Consider the following 20,416-nt stretch of genomic DNA (forward strand, 5'->3'; position numbering starts at 1 on the left):
TATGATCTCAGCTTACTGCAACCTCCACCTCCCAAGTTAAACTGATTCTGCTGCCTCAGCCTCCCGAATAGCTGGAACTACAGGCATGCGCCACCACACCTGGCTAAGTTTTGCATTTTGAGGGTTTCACCATGTTGGCAAGGTTGGTCTCAAACTCCTGACCTCAGGTGCCACTGTACTCCAGCCTGGGCAGCAGAGTAAGCCTCCATCACAAAAAAGAAAAAAAAGATTGAAATCTATTATATGTTAGCATATATATTGCTAATGAAAAATATAGTCTCCAAAATGAAAAAAAAAAATGCACAGTGAAAAGAGTGTCTTTGTTTTACATTTTTGTGAATCTCTTTAATGTCTGATTTAATTGGAGACAGATTTGCAGATCTGTTTCTATATTCAGTTTGTTGTGAGATATTGTTTTGAAGTAAATTGAGAACATTTGGCCTTACACAGAGGGAAGTGTATTTTGATAAGCTTTATCAAATAATTGAGAATATTCTTTGATACTCTACAAGAACTTGACAAGTGGTGGTTTCTTTCTTTCTTTTTTTTTTTTTTGAGATGGAGTTTCACTGTTGTTACCCAGACTGGAGTGCAATGGCATGATCTCGGCTCACCGCAACCTCCGCTTTCTGGGTTCAAGCAATTCTGCCTCAGCCTCCCAAGTAGCTGGGACTACAGACGCGCACCACCATGCCCAGCTAATTTTTGTATTTTTAGTAGACATGGGGTTTCCTCGTTGACCAGGATGGTCTCGATCTCTTTTTTTTTTTTTTTTTTTTTTTAATTTTTTATTGGATTTTAGGTTTTGGGGTACATGAGCAGAGCATGCAAGACAGTTGCATAGGTATGCACATGTCATTGTGCTTTGCTTTGCTTCTCCCCTTCACCCACATTTGGCATTTCTCCCCAGGCTATCCCTCCCCACCTCCCCCTCCCACTGGCCCTCCCCTTTTTCCCCCAATAGACCCCAGTGTTTAGTACTCCCCTTTCTGTGTCCATGTGTTCTCATTTTTCATCACCCGCCTATGAGTGAGAATATGCGGTGTTTCATTTTCTGTTCTTGTGTCAGTTTGCTGAGGATGATGTTCTCCAGATTCATCCATATCCCTACAAACGACACAAACTCATCATTTCTGATTGCTGCATAATATTCCATGGTGTATATGTGCCACATTTTTCCAATCCAGTCTATCATCAGTGGGCATTTGGGTTGATTCCAGGTCTTTGCTATTGTAAACAGTGCTGCAATGAACATTCGTGTACATGTGTCCTTATAGTAGAACGATTTATAGTCCTTTGGATATATACCCAGTAATGGGATTGCTGGGTCAAATGGAATTTCTATTTCTAAGGCCTTGAGGAATCGCCACACTGTCTTCTACAATGGTCGAACTAATTTACACTCCCACCAACAGTGTAAAAGTGTTCCTTTTTCTCCACATCCTCTCCAGCATCTGTTGTCTCCAGATTTTTTAATGATCGCCATTCTAACTGGCATGAGATGGTATCTTAGTGTGGTTTTGATTTGCATCTCTCTGATGACCAGTGACGATGAGCATTTTTTCATATGATTGTTGGCCTCATATATGTCGTCTTTCGTAATGTGTCTGTTCATATCCTTTGCCCACTTTTGAATGGGCTTGTTTGTTTTTTTCCTATAATCTGTTTGAGTTCTTTGTAAATTCTGGATATCAGCCCTTTGTCAGATGGGTAAACTGCAAACATTTTTTCCCATTCTGTTGGTTGCCGATTCACTCTAGTGACTGTTTCTTTTGCCGTGCAGAAGCTGTGGAGTTTCATTAGGTCCCATTTGTCTATTTTGGCTTTTGTTGCCAATGCTTTTGGTGTTCTGTTCATGAAGTCCTTGCCTACTCCTATGTCCTGGATAGTTTTGCCTTGATTTCCTTCTAGGGTTTTTATCGTGCCAGGTCTTATGTTTAAGTCTTTAATCCATCTGGAGTTAATTTTAGTGTAAGGTGTCAGGAAGGGGTCCAGTTTCTGCTTTCTGCATATGGCTAGCCAGTTTTCCCAACACCATTTGTTAAACAGGGAATCCTTTCCCCATTGCTGGTTTTTGTCAGGTTTATCAAAGATTGTATATTTGTAGATATGTTGTGTTGCCTCCGGTGTCTCTGTTCTGTTCCATTGGTCTATATCTCTGTTTTGGTACCAGTACCGTGCTGTTTTGATTACTGTAGCCTTGTAGTATAGTTTGAAATTCGGTAGTGTGATGCCCCCCACTGTGTTCTTTCTGCTTAGAATTGACTTGGCTATGTGGGCTCTCTTTTGGTTCCATATGAAGTTCATGGTGGTTTTTTCCAGTTCTGTGAAGAAAGTCAATGGTAGCTTGATGGGGATAGCGTTGATTCTGTAAATTATTTTGGGCAGTATAGCCATTTTCACAATGTTAATTCTTCCTAACCATGAACATGGAATGTTTCTCCATCTGTTTGTGTCCTCTCTGATTTCGTTGAGCAGTGGTTTGTAGTTCTCCTTGAAGAGGTCCCTTACATTCCTTGTGAGTTGTATTCCAAGGTATTTTATTCTTTTTGTAGCAATTGTGAATGGCAGTTCGTTCTTGATTTGGCTTTCTTTAAGTCTGTTATTGGTGTAGACGAATGCTTGTGATTTTTGCACATTGATTTTATATCCTGAGACTTTGCTGAAGCTGCTTATCAGTTTCAGGAGTTTTTGGGCTGAGGCGATGGGGTCTTCTAGGTATACTATCATGTCGTCTGCAAATAGAGACAATTTGGCTTCCACCTTTCCTATTTGAATACCCTTTATTTCTTTTTCTTGCCTGATTGCTCTGGCTAGAACTTCCAGTACTGTATTGAATAGGAGTGATGAAAGAGGGCATCCTTGTCTAGTGCCAGATTTCAAAGGGAATGCTTCCAGTTTTTGCCCATTCAGTATGATATTGGCTGTTGGTTTGTCATAAATAGCTTTTATTACTTTGAGATACATTCCATCGATACCGAGTTTATTGAGGGTTTTTAGCATAAAGGGCTGTTGAATTTTGTCAAATGCCTTCTCTGCGTCAATTGAGATAATCATGTGGTTTTTGTTTTTGGTTCTGTTTATGTGGTGAATTACGTTTATAGACTTGCGTATGTTGAACCAGCCTTGCATCCCCGGGATGAATCCTACTTGATCATGATGAATAAGTTTTTTGACTTGCTGTTGCAATCGGCTTGCCAATATTTCATTGAAGATTTTTGCATCTATGTTCATCATGGATATTGGCCTGAAGTTTTCTTTTCTTGTTGGGTCTCTGCCGGGTTTTGGTATCAGAATGATGTTGGTCTCATAAAATGATTTGGGAAGTATTCCCTCTTTCTGGATTGTTTGAAATAGTTTTAGAAGGAATGGTACCAGCTCCTCTTTGTGTGTCTGGTAGAATTCGGCTGTGAATCCGTCTGGACCTGGGCTTTTTTTGAGTGGTGGGCTCTTAATTGCTGCCTCGACTTCTGACCTTGTTATTGGTCTATTCATAGTTTCAGCTTCCTCCTGGTTTAGGCTTGGGAAGACACAGGAGTCCAGGAATTTATCCATTTCTTCCAGGTTTACTAGTTTATGTGCATAGAGTTGTTTGTAATATTCTCTGATGATGGTTTGAATTTCTGTGGAGTCTGGGTGATTTCCCCTTTATCATTTTTTATTGCATCTATTTGGTTGTTCTCTCTTTTATTTTTAATCAATCTGGCTAGTGGTCTGTCTATTTTGTTGATCTTTTCAAAAAACCAGCTCTTGGATTTATTGATTTTTTGAAGGGTTTTTCGTGTCTCAATCTCCTTCAGCTCAGCTCTGATCTTAGTTATTTCTTGTCTTCTGCTGGGTTTTGGGTTTTTTTGATCTTGCTCCTCTAGCTCTTTCAATTTTGACGATAGGGTGTCAATTTTGGATCTCTCCATTCTCCTCATATGGGCACTTATTGCTATATACTTTCCTCTAGAGACTGCTTTAAATGTGTCCCAGAGGTTCCGGCATGTTGTGTCTTCGTTCTCATTGGTTTCGAAGAACTTCTTTATTTCTGTCTTCTTTTCATTGTTTATCTAGTCAACATTCAAGAGCCACTTGTTCAGTTTCCATGAAGCTGTGCGGTTCTGGGTTGGTTTCTGTATTCTGAGTTCTAACTTGATTGCACTATGGTCTGAGAGGCTGTTTGTTATGATTTCAGCTGTTTTGCATTTGCTGAGCAGTGCTTTACTTCCAATTATGTGGTCAATTTTAGAGTAGGTGTGATGTGGTGCTGAGAAGAATGTGTATTCTGTGGATTTGTGTTGGAGAGTTCTGTAAATGTCTATCAGGTTTGCTTGCTCCAGGTCTGAGTTCAAGCCCTGGATATCCTTGTTGATTTTCTGTCTGGTTGATCTGTCTAATATTGACAGTGGAGTGTTGAAGTCTCCCACTTTATTGTGTGGGAGTCTAAGTCTCTTTGTAAGTCATTAAGAACTTATGTATCTGGGTGCTCCTGCATTGGGTCCATATATGTTCAGGATCGTTAGCTCTTCTTGTTGTATCAATCCTTTTACCATTATGTAATGGCCTTCTTTGTCTCTTTTGATCTTTGTTTCTTTAAAGTCTATTTTATCAGAGATGAGAATTGCAACTCCTGCTTCTTTTTGCTCTCCATTTGCTTGGTAAATCTTCCTCCATCCCTTTATTTTAAGCCTTTGTGTATCCTTGCATGTGAGATGCGTTTCCTGGATACAGCACACTGATGGGTTTTGGATTTTTATCCAATTTGCCAGTCTGTGTCTTTTGATTGGTGCATTTAGTTTATTTATATTTAGGGTTAATATTGTTATGTGTGAATTTGATACTGCCATTTTGATGCTAAGTGGCTGTTTTGCCCGTTAGTTGTTGTAGATTCTTCATTATGTTGATGCTCTTTAGCATTTAGTGTGATTTTGGAATGGCTGGTACTGGTTGTTCCTTTCTATGTGTAGTGCCTCTTTTAGGAGCTCTTGTAAAGCAGGCCTGGTGGTGACAAAATCTTTGAGTATTTGCTTGTTCGCAAAGGATTTTATTTTTCCTTCACTTCTGAAGCTCAGTTTGGCTGGATATGAAATTCTGTGTTGAAAGTTCTTTTCTTTAAGAATGTTGAATATTGGCCCCCACTCTCTTCTGGCTTGTAGTGTTTCTGCCGAGAGATCTGCTGTGAGTCTGATGGGCTTCCCTTTGTGGGTGACCCGACCTTTCTCTCTGGCTTCCTTTAGTATTTTCTCCTTCATTTCAACCTTGTTGAATCTGTCGATTATGTGCCTTGGGGTTGCTCTTCTTGCGGAATATCTTTGTGGTGTTCTCTGTATTTCCTGTATTTGAGTGTTGTCCTGTCTTGCTAGGTGGGGGAAATTTTCCTGGATGATGTCCTGAAGAGTATTTTCCAGCTTGGATTCATGCTCTTCGTCCTCTTCTGGTACATCTATCAAACGTAGGTTAGGTCTTTTCACATAGTCCCACATTTCTTGGAGACTTTGTTCATTCCTTTTTGCGCTTTTTTCTCTAATCTTGGTTTCTCGTTTTATTTCATTGAGTTGGTCTTCGACTTCAGATATTCTTTCTTCTGCTTGGTCAATTCGGCTATTGAAACTTGTGCATGCTTCGCGAAGTTCTCGTATTGTGTTTTTCAGCTCCTTTAATTCATTCATATTCCTCTCTAAGTTATCCATTCTTGTTATCATTTCCTCATATCTTTTTTCAAGGTTCTTAGTTTCTTTGCATTGATTTAATACATGAACTTTTAGCTCACAAAAGTTTCTCACTATCCACCTTCTGAAGTCTAATTCCATCATTTTGTCACAGTCATTCTCCATCCAGCTTTGTTCCCTTGCTGGTGAGGAGTTTTGGTCCTTTCTAGGAGGCGAGGTGTTCTGGTTTCGGGTGTTTTCCTCCTTTTTGCGCTGGTTTCTTCCCATCTTTGTGGATTTATCTGCTTGTCGTCTGCGTAGTTGCTGACCTTTCGATTGGGTCTCTGAGTGGACACCCAGATTGTTGATGATGAAGTATTTCTGTTACTTGGTTTTCCTTCTACCAGTCTAGCCCCTTCGCTGTACGACTGCTGAGGTCCACTCCAGGCCCTGCTTGTCTGGGGTGCACCTCTAGCAGCTGTGGCACAACGAGGGATGCTACCAATTTCTTTTTCTGCTATCTTTGTCCCAGAATGATGCCTGCCAAATGTCAGTCTTCTGGATATAGAGGGGTCAGGGAGCTGTTTGAAGAGACAGTCTGTACTTTATAGGAGCTCAATTGCTGAGCTGTGATCTCTGTTGTTCATTCAGGGCTGTTAGGCTGCTATGTTTGATTGTGCTGCAACAGAGCTCATTAAAAAAAACCCTTTTTTTCTCATATGCTCTGTGTTGGGGGGTTCGGGCTTTATTTTTGGATGTTCGTTGAGGTGTCCTGCCCAGCTAGGAGGCAGACTAGCCACTGTTTTCCTGCCAAGGCTCCTTCCTGCTGTTGTGAGGCTCGCCCTGTTAGGGCAGGCTCTGCTGTTCTGCTGTGGTCTCCGCCAGGCCCTGAGGTGGAGTCTCTCTGTTGTAGCGGGTTGCCTCGGCAATGGCAGGCTGCGTCAGCAGTGGGCGTGTATCTCAGTAGGGACGGGTTGCCTCGGCAACGGCTGGCTGCCTCAGCAGTGGGCGTGTATCTCAGTTGGGGTGGGTTGCCTCGGTAATGGTGGACGCCCCTCCCCCACATAGCGTCTCAGACCGACTGCACGGGGATCACTTGAAATCGCGGTCTTGTTCGTCCCCCTGGGCTAGCCCAAACGCTCTGTCCCTGCAATCCCCTGGGCGGGCCCACTGTCCGAGTCTCGCTCAGTCTCAAGTCCAGCCCTCTCAAGTCTCAGGTTGCCGGCTCAACAGGGCACCCGGATAAGCGCGCCCTGTGGGGAGCGATGGGCAGGGCCGGCCGCCACCACCCCGGCTGCTGGCTTCGCCAGGCAGAGGCACTGCCAGGCATCCAGCGTCTCCCCTATACTTGGGAATCTCCCCGTTCCATGGGCAACAAAGATCAGTCTGGAAATGCAGCTCTGACTCACCTCTCCGTGGACTCAAAGAGAGCTCCAATCCTGGGTTGTTCTCACAGCGCCATCTTGAGTCCTCTCAGTCTCGATCTCTTGACCTCGTGATCCACCCGCCTTGGCCTCCCAAAGTGCTGGGATTATAGGTGTTAGCAACCACGCCTGGCCTGGTGGTTTCTTTAAAAAATAGTTTCACAGTAGAATCTGAAACCATGTCAAGGAAGTCTGTACAATTAAAATGAATTAATTTGAAAAATTAGAAGCTAGGTCTTGCTTATGGATAAGAGGACTCAAAGTATGAATCCTTCCCAAATTAATCTACAGATATAATTTAATTCCAGTCATAATTCTAGTAGGATATTTTATAGAAATTGACAAACTTACTTGAAAAATAACATGGAAAGACAAAGGAACTATAATAACCCAAACCATTTTGTAACAGAACAAAGTTGGAAGATTTCTACTAATTTTAAGGCTTGCTGTAAAGGCTGCTGTAATCAAGACATTATGGTATTGATAAACAGATATATATATATAGACCAGTGGAATAGAATAGAGTCCAGAAATATACCACACCTATATGGTTAGTTGAATTTTGACTAATGTGTCAAGGCAACTCAATAAAGAAAGGAGTTCAGTGGTGCTGAAACAATTAGATATTCATACGCAAAGTATGAACCTTGACCCATACCTTGCATCATATACATAAATTAACTCAAAATGGATTATAGATCTAAATGTCAAAACCAAAACTTCTGGGAAATATTGGAGAAAATGTTTTTGATTGTGGTTTGTCTATAGAAACCAAAGCACAATTCATAATGGGAAAAAATGAATTGGACTTGATCAAAGCTAAAAGACATTTGCTGTTTGAAAGACATTGATAAGAGAATGGAAAAAAAAAAGCCACAAACTAGGAGAACATATTGGCTAAATAGATATTTGATGAAGAAAATCTTAGAATTCAATACAGTAGTTCCCTCCGTCTCCGCAGGGCATGTGTTCCAAGAACCCCAGTGGATGCCTGAAACTGCATATTGTACTGAACCCCGAATATACTGTGTTTTTACATGTACATGTAAAAACCTATGATAAAGCTATGAATTAGGCACAGTAAGAGATTAACAACAGTAGTAACAAAGAACAGTTAGAACAATATACTATAATAAAAGTTATGTGAATGTGGTATCTCTCTCAAGATATCTTATTTCACTATACTTACCTATTTCCAGACTGTGATCAACCATGAGTAACTGAAATTATGGAAAGTGAAACCACAGATAAAGGGGGACTCCTGTAATAATAAAACAATTTACAGATGACAAAAGATTTGAACAGACATTTCACCAAAGTAGATAGATAGATGTCAGTCCATAGAAAGATGCTTAACATGTTTAGTCGTTGGGGAAATTCAAATTTAAACCATAACAAGATATGACATACCTATTATAATTTTTTTTTGTTGTTTAAATGGATAAGGCCAGGCACAGTGGTTCATGTCTGTGATTCCAGTACTTTGGGAGGCTGAAGCGGGAAGATCATTTGTCTACTAAAAATCAAAACAATTAGCCAAGCGTGGTGGCACATGCTTGTAATCCCAGCTACTCAGGAGCCTGAGACAAGAAGATTGCTTGAGCCCAGGAGATCGAGGCTGCACTGAGCTATGATCACACCACTGCAGTTCAGCCTGGATGACAGAGTGGACTCTGTCTTAACAAAACAAACAAAAAACCCAAAATGGATAACATTGACTCTTGGCAAGGATGTGTAGCAGTTGGAATTCTCATGTACTGGTGGGAATTCAAAGTGGGATAGCTGTTTTGGAAAAATTTGACTCTTTCTTGTAAAGATAAACATGAACTTACATCATGATCCAGTGTTTCCCACTTACAGATATATTCAAGAGAAGTGAAAACTTATGTTCACACAAAAATATACAGAAAAAGGAATATAGTTGGTTTATTCAAAATCAGCAAAAACTGGAATACACAAATATTCCTTAGCTGTTGAATAAATAAACATACTGTGATACAGCCATGTCATGAAATACTGTTCAGCAACATAAAGGAACCAACTACAGATAAATAGTGCAGTGTGGGTGAATCTCAAATGCATTATGCTAAGTAAAAGCAGCCATTCAAAAGACTACCTTAGACCAGCTGTGGTGGTTCACACCTGTAGTCCCAGCACTTTGGGAGACTGAGGCAGGATCACTTGAGCTTAGGAGTTTGAGACCAGCCTAGGCAACATGGTGAAACCTCATCTCTACCAACAATACAAAAATTTAGCCGGATGTGGTGGTGCACACTGGTGGTTCTACCTGCTGGGGAGGCTGAGGTGGGAGGATTGCTTAAGTCCCAGATGTGGAGGTTGCAGTGAGCTGAGAAGGTGCCACTGCACTCCAGCCTGGGTGAGACTCATCTCAAAAAACAAGCAAGAAAAAAAGACTACCTAATGTATGATTTCGTTTATTTGACCCGAAAAGACAAAATTACAAATAGAAAACTGATTTTGGTTGCTGGATTGGGATGGAGAAGGGGGTTAGCTGTAAATTAGCACAGATTTTTGGGAGGTGATGAGACCAATTAAATAGTGGAAGGCTGTGAAGCTCATGGCGAATACTGGTTTTCCAAAATTCTGATTTTTCACGTTCATGTGGAAGTTCAAATTGTATCATTGATGAGACCAATTAAATAGTGGAAGGCTGTGAAGCTCATGGCGAATACTGGTTTTCCAAAATTCTGATTTTTCACGTTCATGTGGAAGTTCAAATTGTATCATTGACAGCAAATACTGATAGTTGTTTTCCTTGAAATTGTAGACTTATTTCATTCAAAAATTGAAATTTGAAAGAAAATTGCCATTTGTCCAAGGCCGTATAGTTTGTTATTTTTTGAAGTAAAAGTTGTGTGCAAAATATGTGCTTCCCATTTTGTCACAGAATTAAAAAAAAAAAAGAACGTTACTCAAGTCCAAATTTAATGGCATTAATTTTTTTTTTTTTTTTTTTTTTGCTGCTTCATGAAGGACATTCTTAAAACTGTGAAACAAACGATGTCTTAGTATAAATATTTAAAAGTGTTCTTGGGGACTGCCTAAAAGGATCGTGGGTACAATGAGAGGTTTACAGAAAACATTTTGAGAACCCCGCACTGAAGCCTTAATTTTCATTGCTGGTTTTTGATATTTGCTGCCCATGTCATAGTATTATATTTGTTTTTTAAAAGCTATTTGTAAAAATACATGTTTCAAAAGTGAAGTAAGTTACTATGAATATTGTTCTCTATTCTGCAGTTCAAACACACTCCATCAGGTGGCATCATACCTCTGCTTGTTGCCAACTCTTCCTAAAAATGAAGAAACATCTTTTGATAAAGAATTTCTTCTAGAATTGCTGGTAAATACTAATATTCTCTGAATTTTGCATTTGGTTTTCCCTGCCTTTTTAAATCATTCTTAAAGATGTAGGTTCATATAGATATTTTATGGGCCAAAGATTAGGTGGATAATTCCCATTTTGTTTTTGGAATTGTATTATTATTTGATTTTATGAGATTTGCTTTCTCATCTTTTGAATTTCTTTTCTCAAGTATTTTATCTCTTTAAACTACTTTCTGGATGAATCATTCTATTAGCAAGTATTTATGTGCAAATCACTTTTCATTGTCTCTGTTTCAATTCCTAAAAATTCCTGTGCTGTTTTTTGACCCTGTAAATTCTCTCATGAGTCAGGTTTTGGGGATTCATAATAAATCTTTACAATAGAAAGAAATGCGGATTTTTTTCAGGAATTTTTTTTGAGACAAAGTCTCACTCCATCATCCAGGCTGGAGTGCAGTGGTATATATCTCAGCTCACTGTAACCTCTGCCTCCTGGGTTCAAGTGATTCTTGTGCCTCAGCCTTCTGAGTATCTGGTATTACAGGTGTGTGCCATGACTCCCAACTAAGTTTTGTATTTTTTAGTAGAAGATGGGGTTTCACCACGTTGGCCAGGCTGGTCACCAACTCCTGGCCTTAAGTGATTCCCCTGCCTTGGCCTCCCAAAGTGTTGAGTTACAGGCATGAATCACCGTGCCCAGCCTTTTTTCAGGAATTCTTCTAATGGACAACAAATTTGAGTATAACATTGATCCTGTGCCTATTAAAGTCTTGTGGCTGGATTTTTTTTCCTAAAATTTAAATAGTTTCACCAAAAGACAATAATTTTTAAAATGCATAGTGCTACAACATTATGTTTTGTTTCCTCCGTTTCCTTTTTTTTTCTTTTTTTTCTTAATGGCAAGAACTGCAATTATGTTTCCTAAACATAATTGTTTAGGAAAATTATGTCAGGAAATTGTTTATGTTTCCTTTCCTAAAGGGAAAGGGAGGATTTGGATATGGATTCTTCAGGCTTTGGATTCTTCAAATACTCAATTTATGATTAAAAATTTGAAATAGGCATATTGTTCAGATACCATGATTTTTTTCTATAATTATATTGTCTTCACTGAACAGAATGTGATATGTTGTAAGAATGTATCATTTTAGCATTATTAAACACTTAATTTCAAATTGGAGATAGATTACTATAATATTAATATTAAGGGTACATAGAAGTCATTATGGAAGGGAACAAAGAGGGAGAAGACTAGGGTGATAGATTAATAAACTTGCCCAGATGATATAGCTGGTTAGTATAAGAATGAAAATTGTAGTCCAAAACTTAGAGCTCCTTTTTTTTTCTTACGGTGATTAATGCTAAGTGTCATGGTTTTTAAACTCTTGACATGTGCCAGGGACTTTGACACTGTTTTATAAAATTTCATTTTTTTAAGAAACTTGAGATGTGTGGCACTTTATCTGTTTCAGTGAAAAGGAAAGTAAGGTCAGGAAGGTTAAAGTAACGTGCTAGTTTTTACAGTACTCATAAATAGAAGAGCTGGGGTTTGAACTCAGTCTCTGTTTCCAAAGACCATCACCGTCGGTTCATTTGTTATCTTTGATCTATGGAGAAAGTAGGAAAAGAAAAAAAAAAATTCTTGTTGAACTGCTACAATAACTGATGTAGACATGAAATAACTGACAGGCCTGAAACGTCTTTCATAAATTATTTTGATTGAAAAAGATGGTTCTAACCTTCTGCATGAACTTGTTTCCTTTCTTTTAGGTATCTCGTCATGAACGTCGAATTTCTCAGATTCAGCAGTTGAACCAGATGCCTTTGTATCCGACTGAGAAAATTATATGGGATGAAAATATTGTTCCGACTGAGTACTATTCTGGAGAAGGTATGGTAAAGAAATATGGCTTCAGCTGTAACAGTGAAACCGTCAGATTTCTCATGTATAATTGGCAGTTATAGACAGTGTACGTCAGTCTATTCTGTACATTAGGATAATTTCCTGGTACCCAGAAGTTAACCTTAGAAGCTAGAAAAGATTTTGTATTTTGAAAGCTTTAGCACTAAGGATTTTCATTAAATTTAACTATACATATTTCACTGCGTCAAAAATACAACCATAAAGCCCTAGGACTGTTTTAATTTTTTGTTTGTATGAGATGTGGTCTTGCTCTGTCACCCAGGCTGGAGTGCAGTGGCACAATCTCAGCTCACTGCAGCCTCTGCCCCTGGGCTCAAGTGATCCTCCCACCTTAGCCGCCCGAGTACCTGGGACCACAGGCGTGCACCATGCCCACTTTTTTTTTTCTTTTTGTATTTTTAGTAGAGACAAGGTCTCCTTATGTTGCCCAGGCTGGTCTAGAACTCCTAAGGTCAAGCGATCTGTCCACCTTAGCCTCCCAAAGTGCTGGAATTACAGGTGTGAACCATTGCACCTGACCATAAGACTGTTTTCAAGGAGACTTGATAATGCATGAGGTGTAGCTTTAATTGTGTTGCTATGATAGGCTGTGTTTGACAGCTTTTGTTTTTCAAAGCCTTTTTTAGGGGCTCTTTTGAATTCTATGTAAAGCCAGGTAGTAAACACCAAAAAAAAGATATTATCATTAATTGACAGAAAACCCTTAGTGTTGATCCAAAATGGTATTGCCTAGTTTGTTCACTTTCCACTCATCCTCTGAGGATGAGAATTTGTCACACCTGAGTATATGCAATATTTTGATGGCCTATTTCTTCTTCTTCTTCTCCCCCTTTTTTTTTTTAAGACTTGAGTTTCACTCTTGTAGGCCAGGCTGGAGAGCAATTGTTGATCTCGGCTCACAGCAACCTCCACCTCCCAGGTTCAAGTGATTCTCCTGCCTCAGCCTCCCAAGTAGCTGGAATTACAGGCGTGTGCCACTGCACCTGGCTAATTTTTTGTATCTTTAGTAGAGATGGGGTTTTGCTATGTTTGGCAGGCTGGTCTTGAACTCCTGACCTTGTGATCCGCCTGCCTTGGCCTCCCAAAGTGCTGGAATTGCAGATGTGAGCCACTGCACCTGGCCTTGAAGGCATATTGCAAAAGAAATTTCAGATCATTTTTTGAACAATGGTATTACTATTAGAAGAACTGTGACTGTTTTAAAGACATCACAAGTATAAGTATTGGTATATTTATTTAAAATGGTTACTCTATGACATATCTTAGAGCCACAACCCCAGTAAATCCAGTGTGCTAATATTGTGCTAGATTTCAGAACATTCCTTACAGTGGTTAATATGTTAATTTCTTATGTCTAGGGATACACACCTGGATGATAAAACTATAAAGAAATTAAGACAGTGATTGCTATGAAAGTCAGGAAATGGTTACTGTCAGGTGAAGGGAAAAAGCTGTAACCGGGAAAGGGCATATGGGAGGGTGCTGGGTTAGCGGAAAAGGTTTCATTAAAAAAAATGTCTTTTACTTTACTGGTACCTTCTGTACATCCCTTTCTTTCCTTTTCTTTGTCCTGCGGAAGAACCAGAGTTGTTTGATCTTAGAGTTTCCCACGGTTCAGATTTTTCTGACTGAATACTCATGGCATATTGCAGAATATGTTCCTCTGTTTTTTATTTTTCTTGCAAATTGATACCACCTTAGGCAGAGTCTCAGGTTAAGGTTCTCCTTGGCAAGATTCCTGGTAGTGGTATGTTCTTTTATCAGGAGGCACATACTGTCTGCTTGTCTCTCTTTTTGTGCTGTTAGTAGCTATTGATACTAAACACCTAGATTTGTTAATTCATTTGAGTGTTGCAAAGTTGTGACATTTTAATTGTCAGGGTTTTTAAAAATAAAAATGTGCTATTGAAAGAAATGGAGTTAGATTACAAGTCAGAGTTCACTAATATAAATAATGTTAAGTTTTTATATGTCAATGTTGTTGTCTTTATTAATTTATTTTTTGGTAATATGGACAACAATGACGAGACTGTGACTTACCAGTAAAATATGTTTGGGGATTTTTAAAATTCCAAAACACATTTTAAGTGGTTGGTCACTTCCTGTCCAGGAGAAATAGTATTAAGTGAGAATAATGAACAGAATATTGTTTTTTCATATAGTCAGAAAAGGGGGAGTCTGGAATAACATACAAGCAATGTTTTATCCTTAAAGTTTAGCCACAAGGCAAGTTCAGAGCACAATAATGATCATTGGAGATTGATTTATGCAACGTAACGTAATAATTCAGCGTTTATGCTAAATTTTGTCGTAGGCTAAATTTATGGTAACATGATTCACTTCAATATTTGCTAAAAATAAATTAGGTGACAAGGGAAGAAGTTTTGAACTACTTGAGACTATTAGTACAAGTATCTTTAAATTCTTTGAAGGAGTAGTTTACGTACGAATCACTGATATGCAGATTATATGTATTAATAAAACTCATCCTTCACCCCTAATAATTTTTTTTTTCTTTTTGAGACTGAGTTTCGCTCGTTTCCCAGGCTGGAGTGCAATGGCGTGATCTGTGCTCACTGTAACCTCTACCTCCTGGGTTCAAGCGATTCTCCTGCCTCAGACTCCTGAGTATCTGGGATTATAGGTGCCTGCCACCATGCCCGGTTAATTTTTTGTATTTTTAGTAGAGATGGGATTTCACCATGTTGGCCAGGCTAATCTCCAACTCCTGACCTCAGGTCGATCCACCTGCCTCGACCTCCCAAAGTGCTGGGATTATAGGCATGAGCCATCATGCCCAGCTTCACCCCTAATTCTTAATAACCAACATTTATTAATCTGGTTTTAACATCTGTGTGGAAACAAAAATAAATATGCTGCATTTCAGGCATTCATTATATTTTTAGTTTTTTGGTGCCAGTTTTTGTAACACAGAGAGCAAATGTCTGATTAGAAGAATAATTCAAATATGGATGATGTTTTCCTTTTCAGGTTGTCTAGCTCTTCCCAAATTGAATTTGCAGTTTTTGACTCTTCACGACTACCTGCTAAGGAACTTTAACCTCTTCCGCTTAGAGTCAACTTATGAAATTCGGCAGGACATCGAAGATAGTGTCAGCAGAATGAAGCCATGGTTAGTAAATTGTTTCCACCTGTAATGAAATGATGCAGACAGTGACTGATAAACTTCTGTCAGAAACCTTAGTATATTTAGAAATAATATACCTGGCACAAAGGTGCCCTCTAAAATAGGAGATATTTACTCTTTGAGACATTTTAAAATGTGAATTAACATGTATCATATCACAAGTGCTAAAATATAAACTATGTATCTGAGTACTTAGGAATGGGGATGGGAGACTGGGGATAGGGGAGAAGAAGTCATCATGCTCAGGAAGGGAAGGGGGAACTGTAGAGGGTAGTAGGTCGGACCTTACTTAAAGACTGATTGAAGGCTAGGGGTTAGCCAGCAGGCCTGTGCTAGGGCAGGACAGTTTAAGTCATGGAAGAAGCTTGTGATAAAGGGATGTTCCATTAATCCAGCTACTCTTGTCACTGTTGCCACAGTATTCTCAGTCCGCCTCTCTAGGGGAATGGATAGAGGATTAGGGCTGTTGCTGAACATTGTATGGTGTGGTATGTTAGAAAGTATTCTCTGTCTCTCCACCCATAGATTCTGTGGAGGAGAGTAAATCACCAGGATTTACTTTTAGGGCCAGTTGAGTTGGTCTTGTTATTTGAGGAATTCTTCTGCATAAACTCCACTCCCCACCTGCTAGCTGATGTCTGGAATTCCTTTAGCTAAGAAAAGTCTTTCATTCTGGTTATGGTAGCGGCTCTGCATTACAAGAAGTTGTAAAGGTTAATTTGGTTTTATAGATATGGCTGACTTCAGGCAAATGCTCTTTATTCACTATTTCATTCGAAGTATATATAAACTGATATAAGTTATACATCACATGTGATTATAAATGAGTAAAATACTGTGAGATGGATTTTTATTACATTATAGCATACCATATATACATAACATGATTATATTGCATTTTATATGAAAAACTGAACAGCTTTGGAATATGAACTGATTCAGGTATCTTCCAGGCTTCTCCTTACTAATTATAGAGAGCTACCACAGATACTGTGATTATGAGCTATTTTTTCACTTCCCATGTTTTATTTCATACAGAGTTCTATTTTTTAATTAATTATGTGAGAAGTTATTCTGGGTGAGACTAAAATACAACACAAAGCATTTTTTACTTAATAATCAGTTGAGTCAGTAGGCAGGCGAGCACTGTGAAATTTGTATATCTACTGACTGATCATTTCTGCCCACAGCTTTGCTGAAATTGTTGCCCATTGTTTGGACCCTGGGGGAGTGCTTGATCAGAAAACTTCTTTATAATTTACTATTACCTTGAGTTTATATGCTCAGATTTTGGGCCTAATTTTGGCCATTTTGCAAACTCTAGGGATTTATTAACTGGCAGTTCAACAAATAGAATTCATTTATATTTTACTTAAATGCCAAGTGTAACAAAAATACTTTGAGTTCTTTTGGTCTATTAATAAAAAAAATTTTTTTTTAAGTATACCATTTTCTGGCAGGGGAAGAAAATGTCACTTTCTGGAGTTAATTCATTCACATTTGCAATAATAGATTCTTCAAAATTTACATTTTTAATGCCCATCATTGAAAATTATTAAAAATGTTGAAACCTAAAAGGGCTAGGCTTCTTTCTGTTTTATGTATCTTGAAGATGGAAAACTAACAGAGGCATTTTGACTCATTATGTGGTTCCAGTGATCATGTTTTCTTGGTGCTGAAGCCCACTAACCAGCAGTAAGAGAGGATGTGCTTAAAGGCCAGAAATCTATACTTTTTAATGCTTCAAATAGATTTTATAAGAAGAAAAAGGGGTCAAGGGAATAGATTAGTGGTTGCTTGGATTTGGTCACAGGGATTGACTGCAACTGGACAAGAGGTATCTTTTTTTTTTTTTTTTTTTAGGTGGAGTCTTGCTCTGTAGTAGCCCAGGCTGGAGTGCAATGGCGCAATTTTGGCTCACTGCAACCTCTGCCTCCCGGGTCCTGGTTCAAGCAATTCTCCTACCTCAGCCTCCCAAGTATCTGGGATTACAGGCACGAGCCAGCCTGCCCAGCTAATTTTTCTATTTTTAAGTAGAGACAGGGTTTTACCGTGTTGCCCAGTCTGATCTTGAACTCCTGACCTTGTGATCACCTGCCTTGGCCTCCCAAGGTGCTGGGATTACAGGCATGAGCCACCGCGCCTAGCCAGAGGGATCTTTTTAAAGATGATGGAAGTGTTCCGCAACTGGATTTTGTGGTAATGCACAATTCCATAAATTTACTGAGAACTATGGGCTTGTACATTTACAGTGGATAAATGTTATGGTATGTAAATTATACTGCATTAAAGCTGCAAAAAATGGAGTAGGTGAAAGGAAGTTCTTTCGCAAGGGTTTAGACACTACATAATTTCTTTTAGAAATTGTCCCAATACTAGCCAAGCCATTGGTTTGCAGAACTTTATTTATTTATTTTTGAGACGGAGTTTCGCTCTTGTTACCCAGGCTGGAGTGCAATGGAGCAATCTCAGCTCACCGCAACCTCTGCCTCCTGGGTTCAGGCAATTCTCCTGCCTCAGCCTCCTGAGTAGCTGGGATTATAGGCACACGCCACCATGCCCAGCTGATTTTTTGTATTTTTAGTAGAGACGGGGTTTCACCATGTTGACCACGATGGTTTTGATCTCTTGACCTCGTGATCCACCCGCCTTGGCCTCCCAAAGTGCTGGGATTACAGGCTTGAGCCATTGTGCCCAGCCCAGAACTTTATTATTTTTATTTTTTAGGAAGGGAGGAAGGGAGGAAAGGAGGGAGGGAGGGAGGAAGGGAGGGAGGGAGGGAGGGAGAGAAGGGAAGGAAGGAAATCAAGCAATAAGAGAGACATTGCCGACCTGGATCTAGAGGTCTACAAGTTGATTTCTTTTTTTTTTTTCTTTTTTTGAGAGAAGGAAAGAAAAAAAAGGAGTGAAGGAGAGGAAGAAAGAGGAAGAAAAAGAGGGAGAGAGAAGGGAAATGTTGCTTTATTCTAAAAAAAATGGGTATTGATAATGGCCAATTAATAATGTTTCATTTAAACCTATGAGTAGGTGTGATGTGGTATTGACAAGAATGTATATTTTGTGTATTTAAAGTGGAGAGCTCTATAAACATTTATTAAGTTCACTTGTTCCGGATCTGAGTTCCAGTCCTTGATATCTTTATTAATTTTCTGTCTCATTGAGTCTAAGTCTCTATGTATCTGGGTGTTAGGATCGTTTGCTCTTGTTGTTGCATTGATCCTTTTACCACTATATCTTTGTTGCTTTAAAATCTGTTTTATCAGATACGAGAATTGCAACTCCTGCTTTTTATTTATTTATTTATTTTTGCTCTCCATTTGGTTGGTAAATCTTTCTCCATCCCTTTGTTTTGAGTCTTTGTGTATCCTTGCAAGTGAAATGGTTCTGGATGTAACATGCTGTTGGGTTTTGGCTATATCTTTTGATTGGGGGATTTAGTCTATTTAAATTTAGGATTACTGCCCTTTGATGTTAACTGGCTGTTTTATCCATTCATTGATGCAAATTCTTCTTTATGTTGATGCTCTTCACTTTTTGGTACATTTTTAGAAAGGCTAATACTGGTTGTTTCTTTCTATGAGTAATGCTTCTTTCAGAAGCTCTTGTAAAGCAGGCCTGGTGGTAATAAAATCTCTGAGTACTTGCTTGTTCATAAAAGATTTTATTTTTCCTTCAGTTGTGAAGCTTAGTTTGGCTGGATATGAAATTCTGGGCTGAAAGTTCTGTTCTTTAAGGATGTTGAATATTGGCCCTCACTCTCTTCTGGCTTGTAGAGTTTCTGCTGAGAGATCTGATGTAAGTCTCATAGGCTTCCCTTTGTAATTAACCTGACCTTTCTCTCTGGCTGCCCTTTGTATTTTCTCCTTCATTTCAACGCTGGTAAATCTAATGATTATGTGCCTTGGGGTTGCTCTTCTTGAGGAATATTTTTGTGGTGTTCTCTGTATTACCTGGGGTTGAATATTGTCCTGCTTTGCTAGTTTAGGAAAATTTTCCTGAATAATATCCTGAAGAATATTTTCCAGCTTGGATTCATTCTCTCCGTCGCATTCAGGTACACCTATCAAACATAAATTTGGTCTTTTCACATAGTCCCACATTTCTTGGAGACTTTGCTCATTCCTTTTTATCCTTTTATCTCTAATCTTGTCTTCTCGTTTTATTTCATTAAGTTGGACTTCGACCTCTGATATCCTTTCTTCTGCTTGAACAATTCAAGTGTTTAAACCTATGCATACTTCGCGGAGTTCCTGCATTATATTGTTCAGTTCCATTAATTCGGTTATATTCCTCTCTAAGTTGTCTATTCTCATTAGGATTTTGTCAAACCTTTTTTCAAAGTTCTTAGTTTCTTTACGTTGGGCTACAACATGTTCTTTTAACTCACAGAAGTTTCTTATTATCCATTCCCTGAAGCCTGATTCTGTTAATGGGATGCGCTCGTTCTCCATCAAGTCTTGTTCCCTTGTTGATGTGGAACTGTGATCCTCTTTAGAGGGAGAGGCGTTCTGATTTTGAGTATTCTCAGCCTTTTTACACTGGTTTCTTCCCATTATTGTAAATTTATCCACCTGTTGTCTTTGTAATTACCAACTTTCATATTAGGTCTCTGAGTGGACATCCAAGTTGTTAATTCCCAGGGCCGAAATATGAGCAACCCACTGCGCCAGCCAAAACAGCGGCATTAAGACTGATGGTGCTTTTCTGCCCGGGAATCTCCAGTCTGGCTTCCTTTTTGAGTCCGTAATAGGTGACTCTGCCTTTCCGGAGCTCCAGCCATCGGTCAGAAGGGGAACCAGTCCTGTTAACTCTGCACCAAGAGCTGCCGCGCCGAGGTGCCGGCACAACTGCTGCGCCGGCCACAAGAGTTGCGCTGGCGACCCGTCCGGCTCCTCTAAACCTTGGTCAGAAGGGGAACCAGTTCGTTTACTGTGCACTG

At 39.3% G+C, this 20,416-nt stretch overlaps 1 protein-coding gene across 6 annotated transcripts in view; it reads left to right on the forward strand.

The window, feature by feature from the left end:
• The window catches only part of AQR (aquarius intron-binding spliceosomal factor), a 130,320-nt gene that overhangs the window by 47,307 nt on the left and 62,597 nt on the right, over nucleotides 1-20,416 (forward strand). For all 6 annotated transcript variants that reach the window (XR_013521053.1, XR_013521054.1, XM_009005600.5 and 3 more), the window contains 3 exons: nucleotides 10,319-10,421; nucleotides 12,176-12,296; nucleotides 15,321-15,462. Coding sequence is in view for 4 of the 6 variants with exons in the window: in XM_009005600.5 (XP_009003848.1) it covers nucleotides 10,319-10,421; nucleotides 12,176-12,296; nucleotides 15,321-15,462 (366 nt within the window). In the remaining 2 variants the exon portion in view is untranslated. The remainder of the gene's footprint in view (nucleotides 1-10,318; nucleotides 10,422-12,175; nucleotides 12,297-15,320; nucleotides 15,463-20,416) is intronic.

This window comes from Callithrix jacchus, chromosome 8 (genome assembly GCF_049354715.1).
Source record: "Callithrix jacchus isolate 240 chromosome 8, calJac240_pri, whole genome shotgun sequence".
Lineage (NCBI taxonomy): Eukaryota > Metazoa > Chordata > Mammalia > Primates > Cebidae > Callithrix > Callithrix jacchus.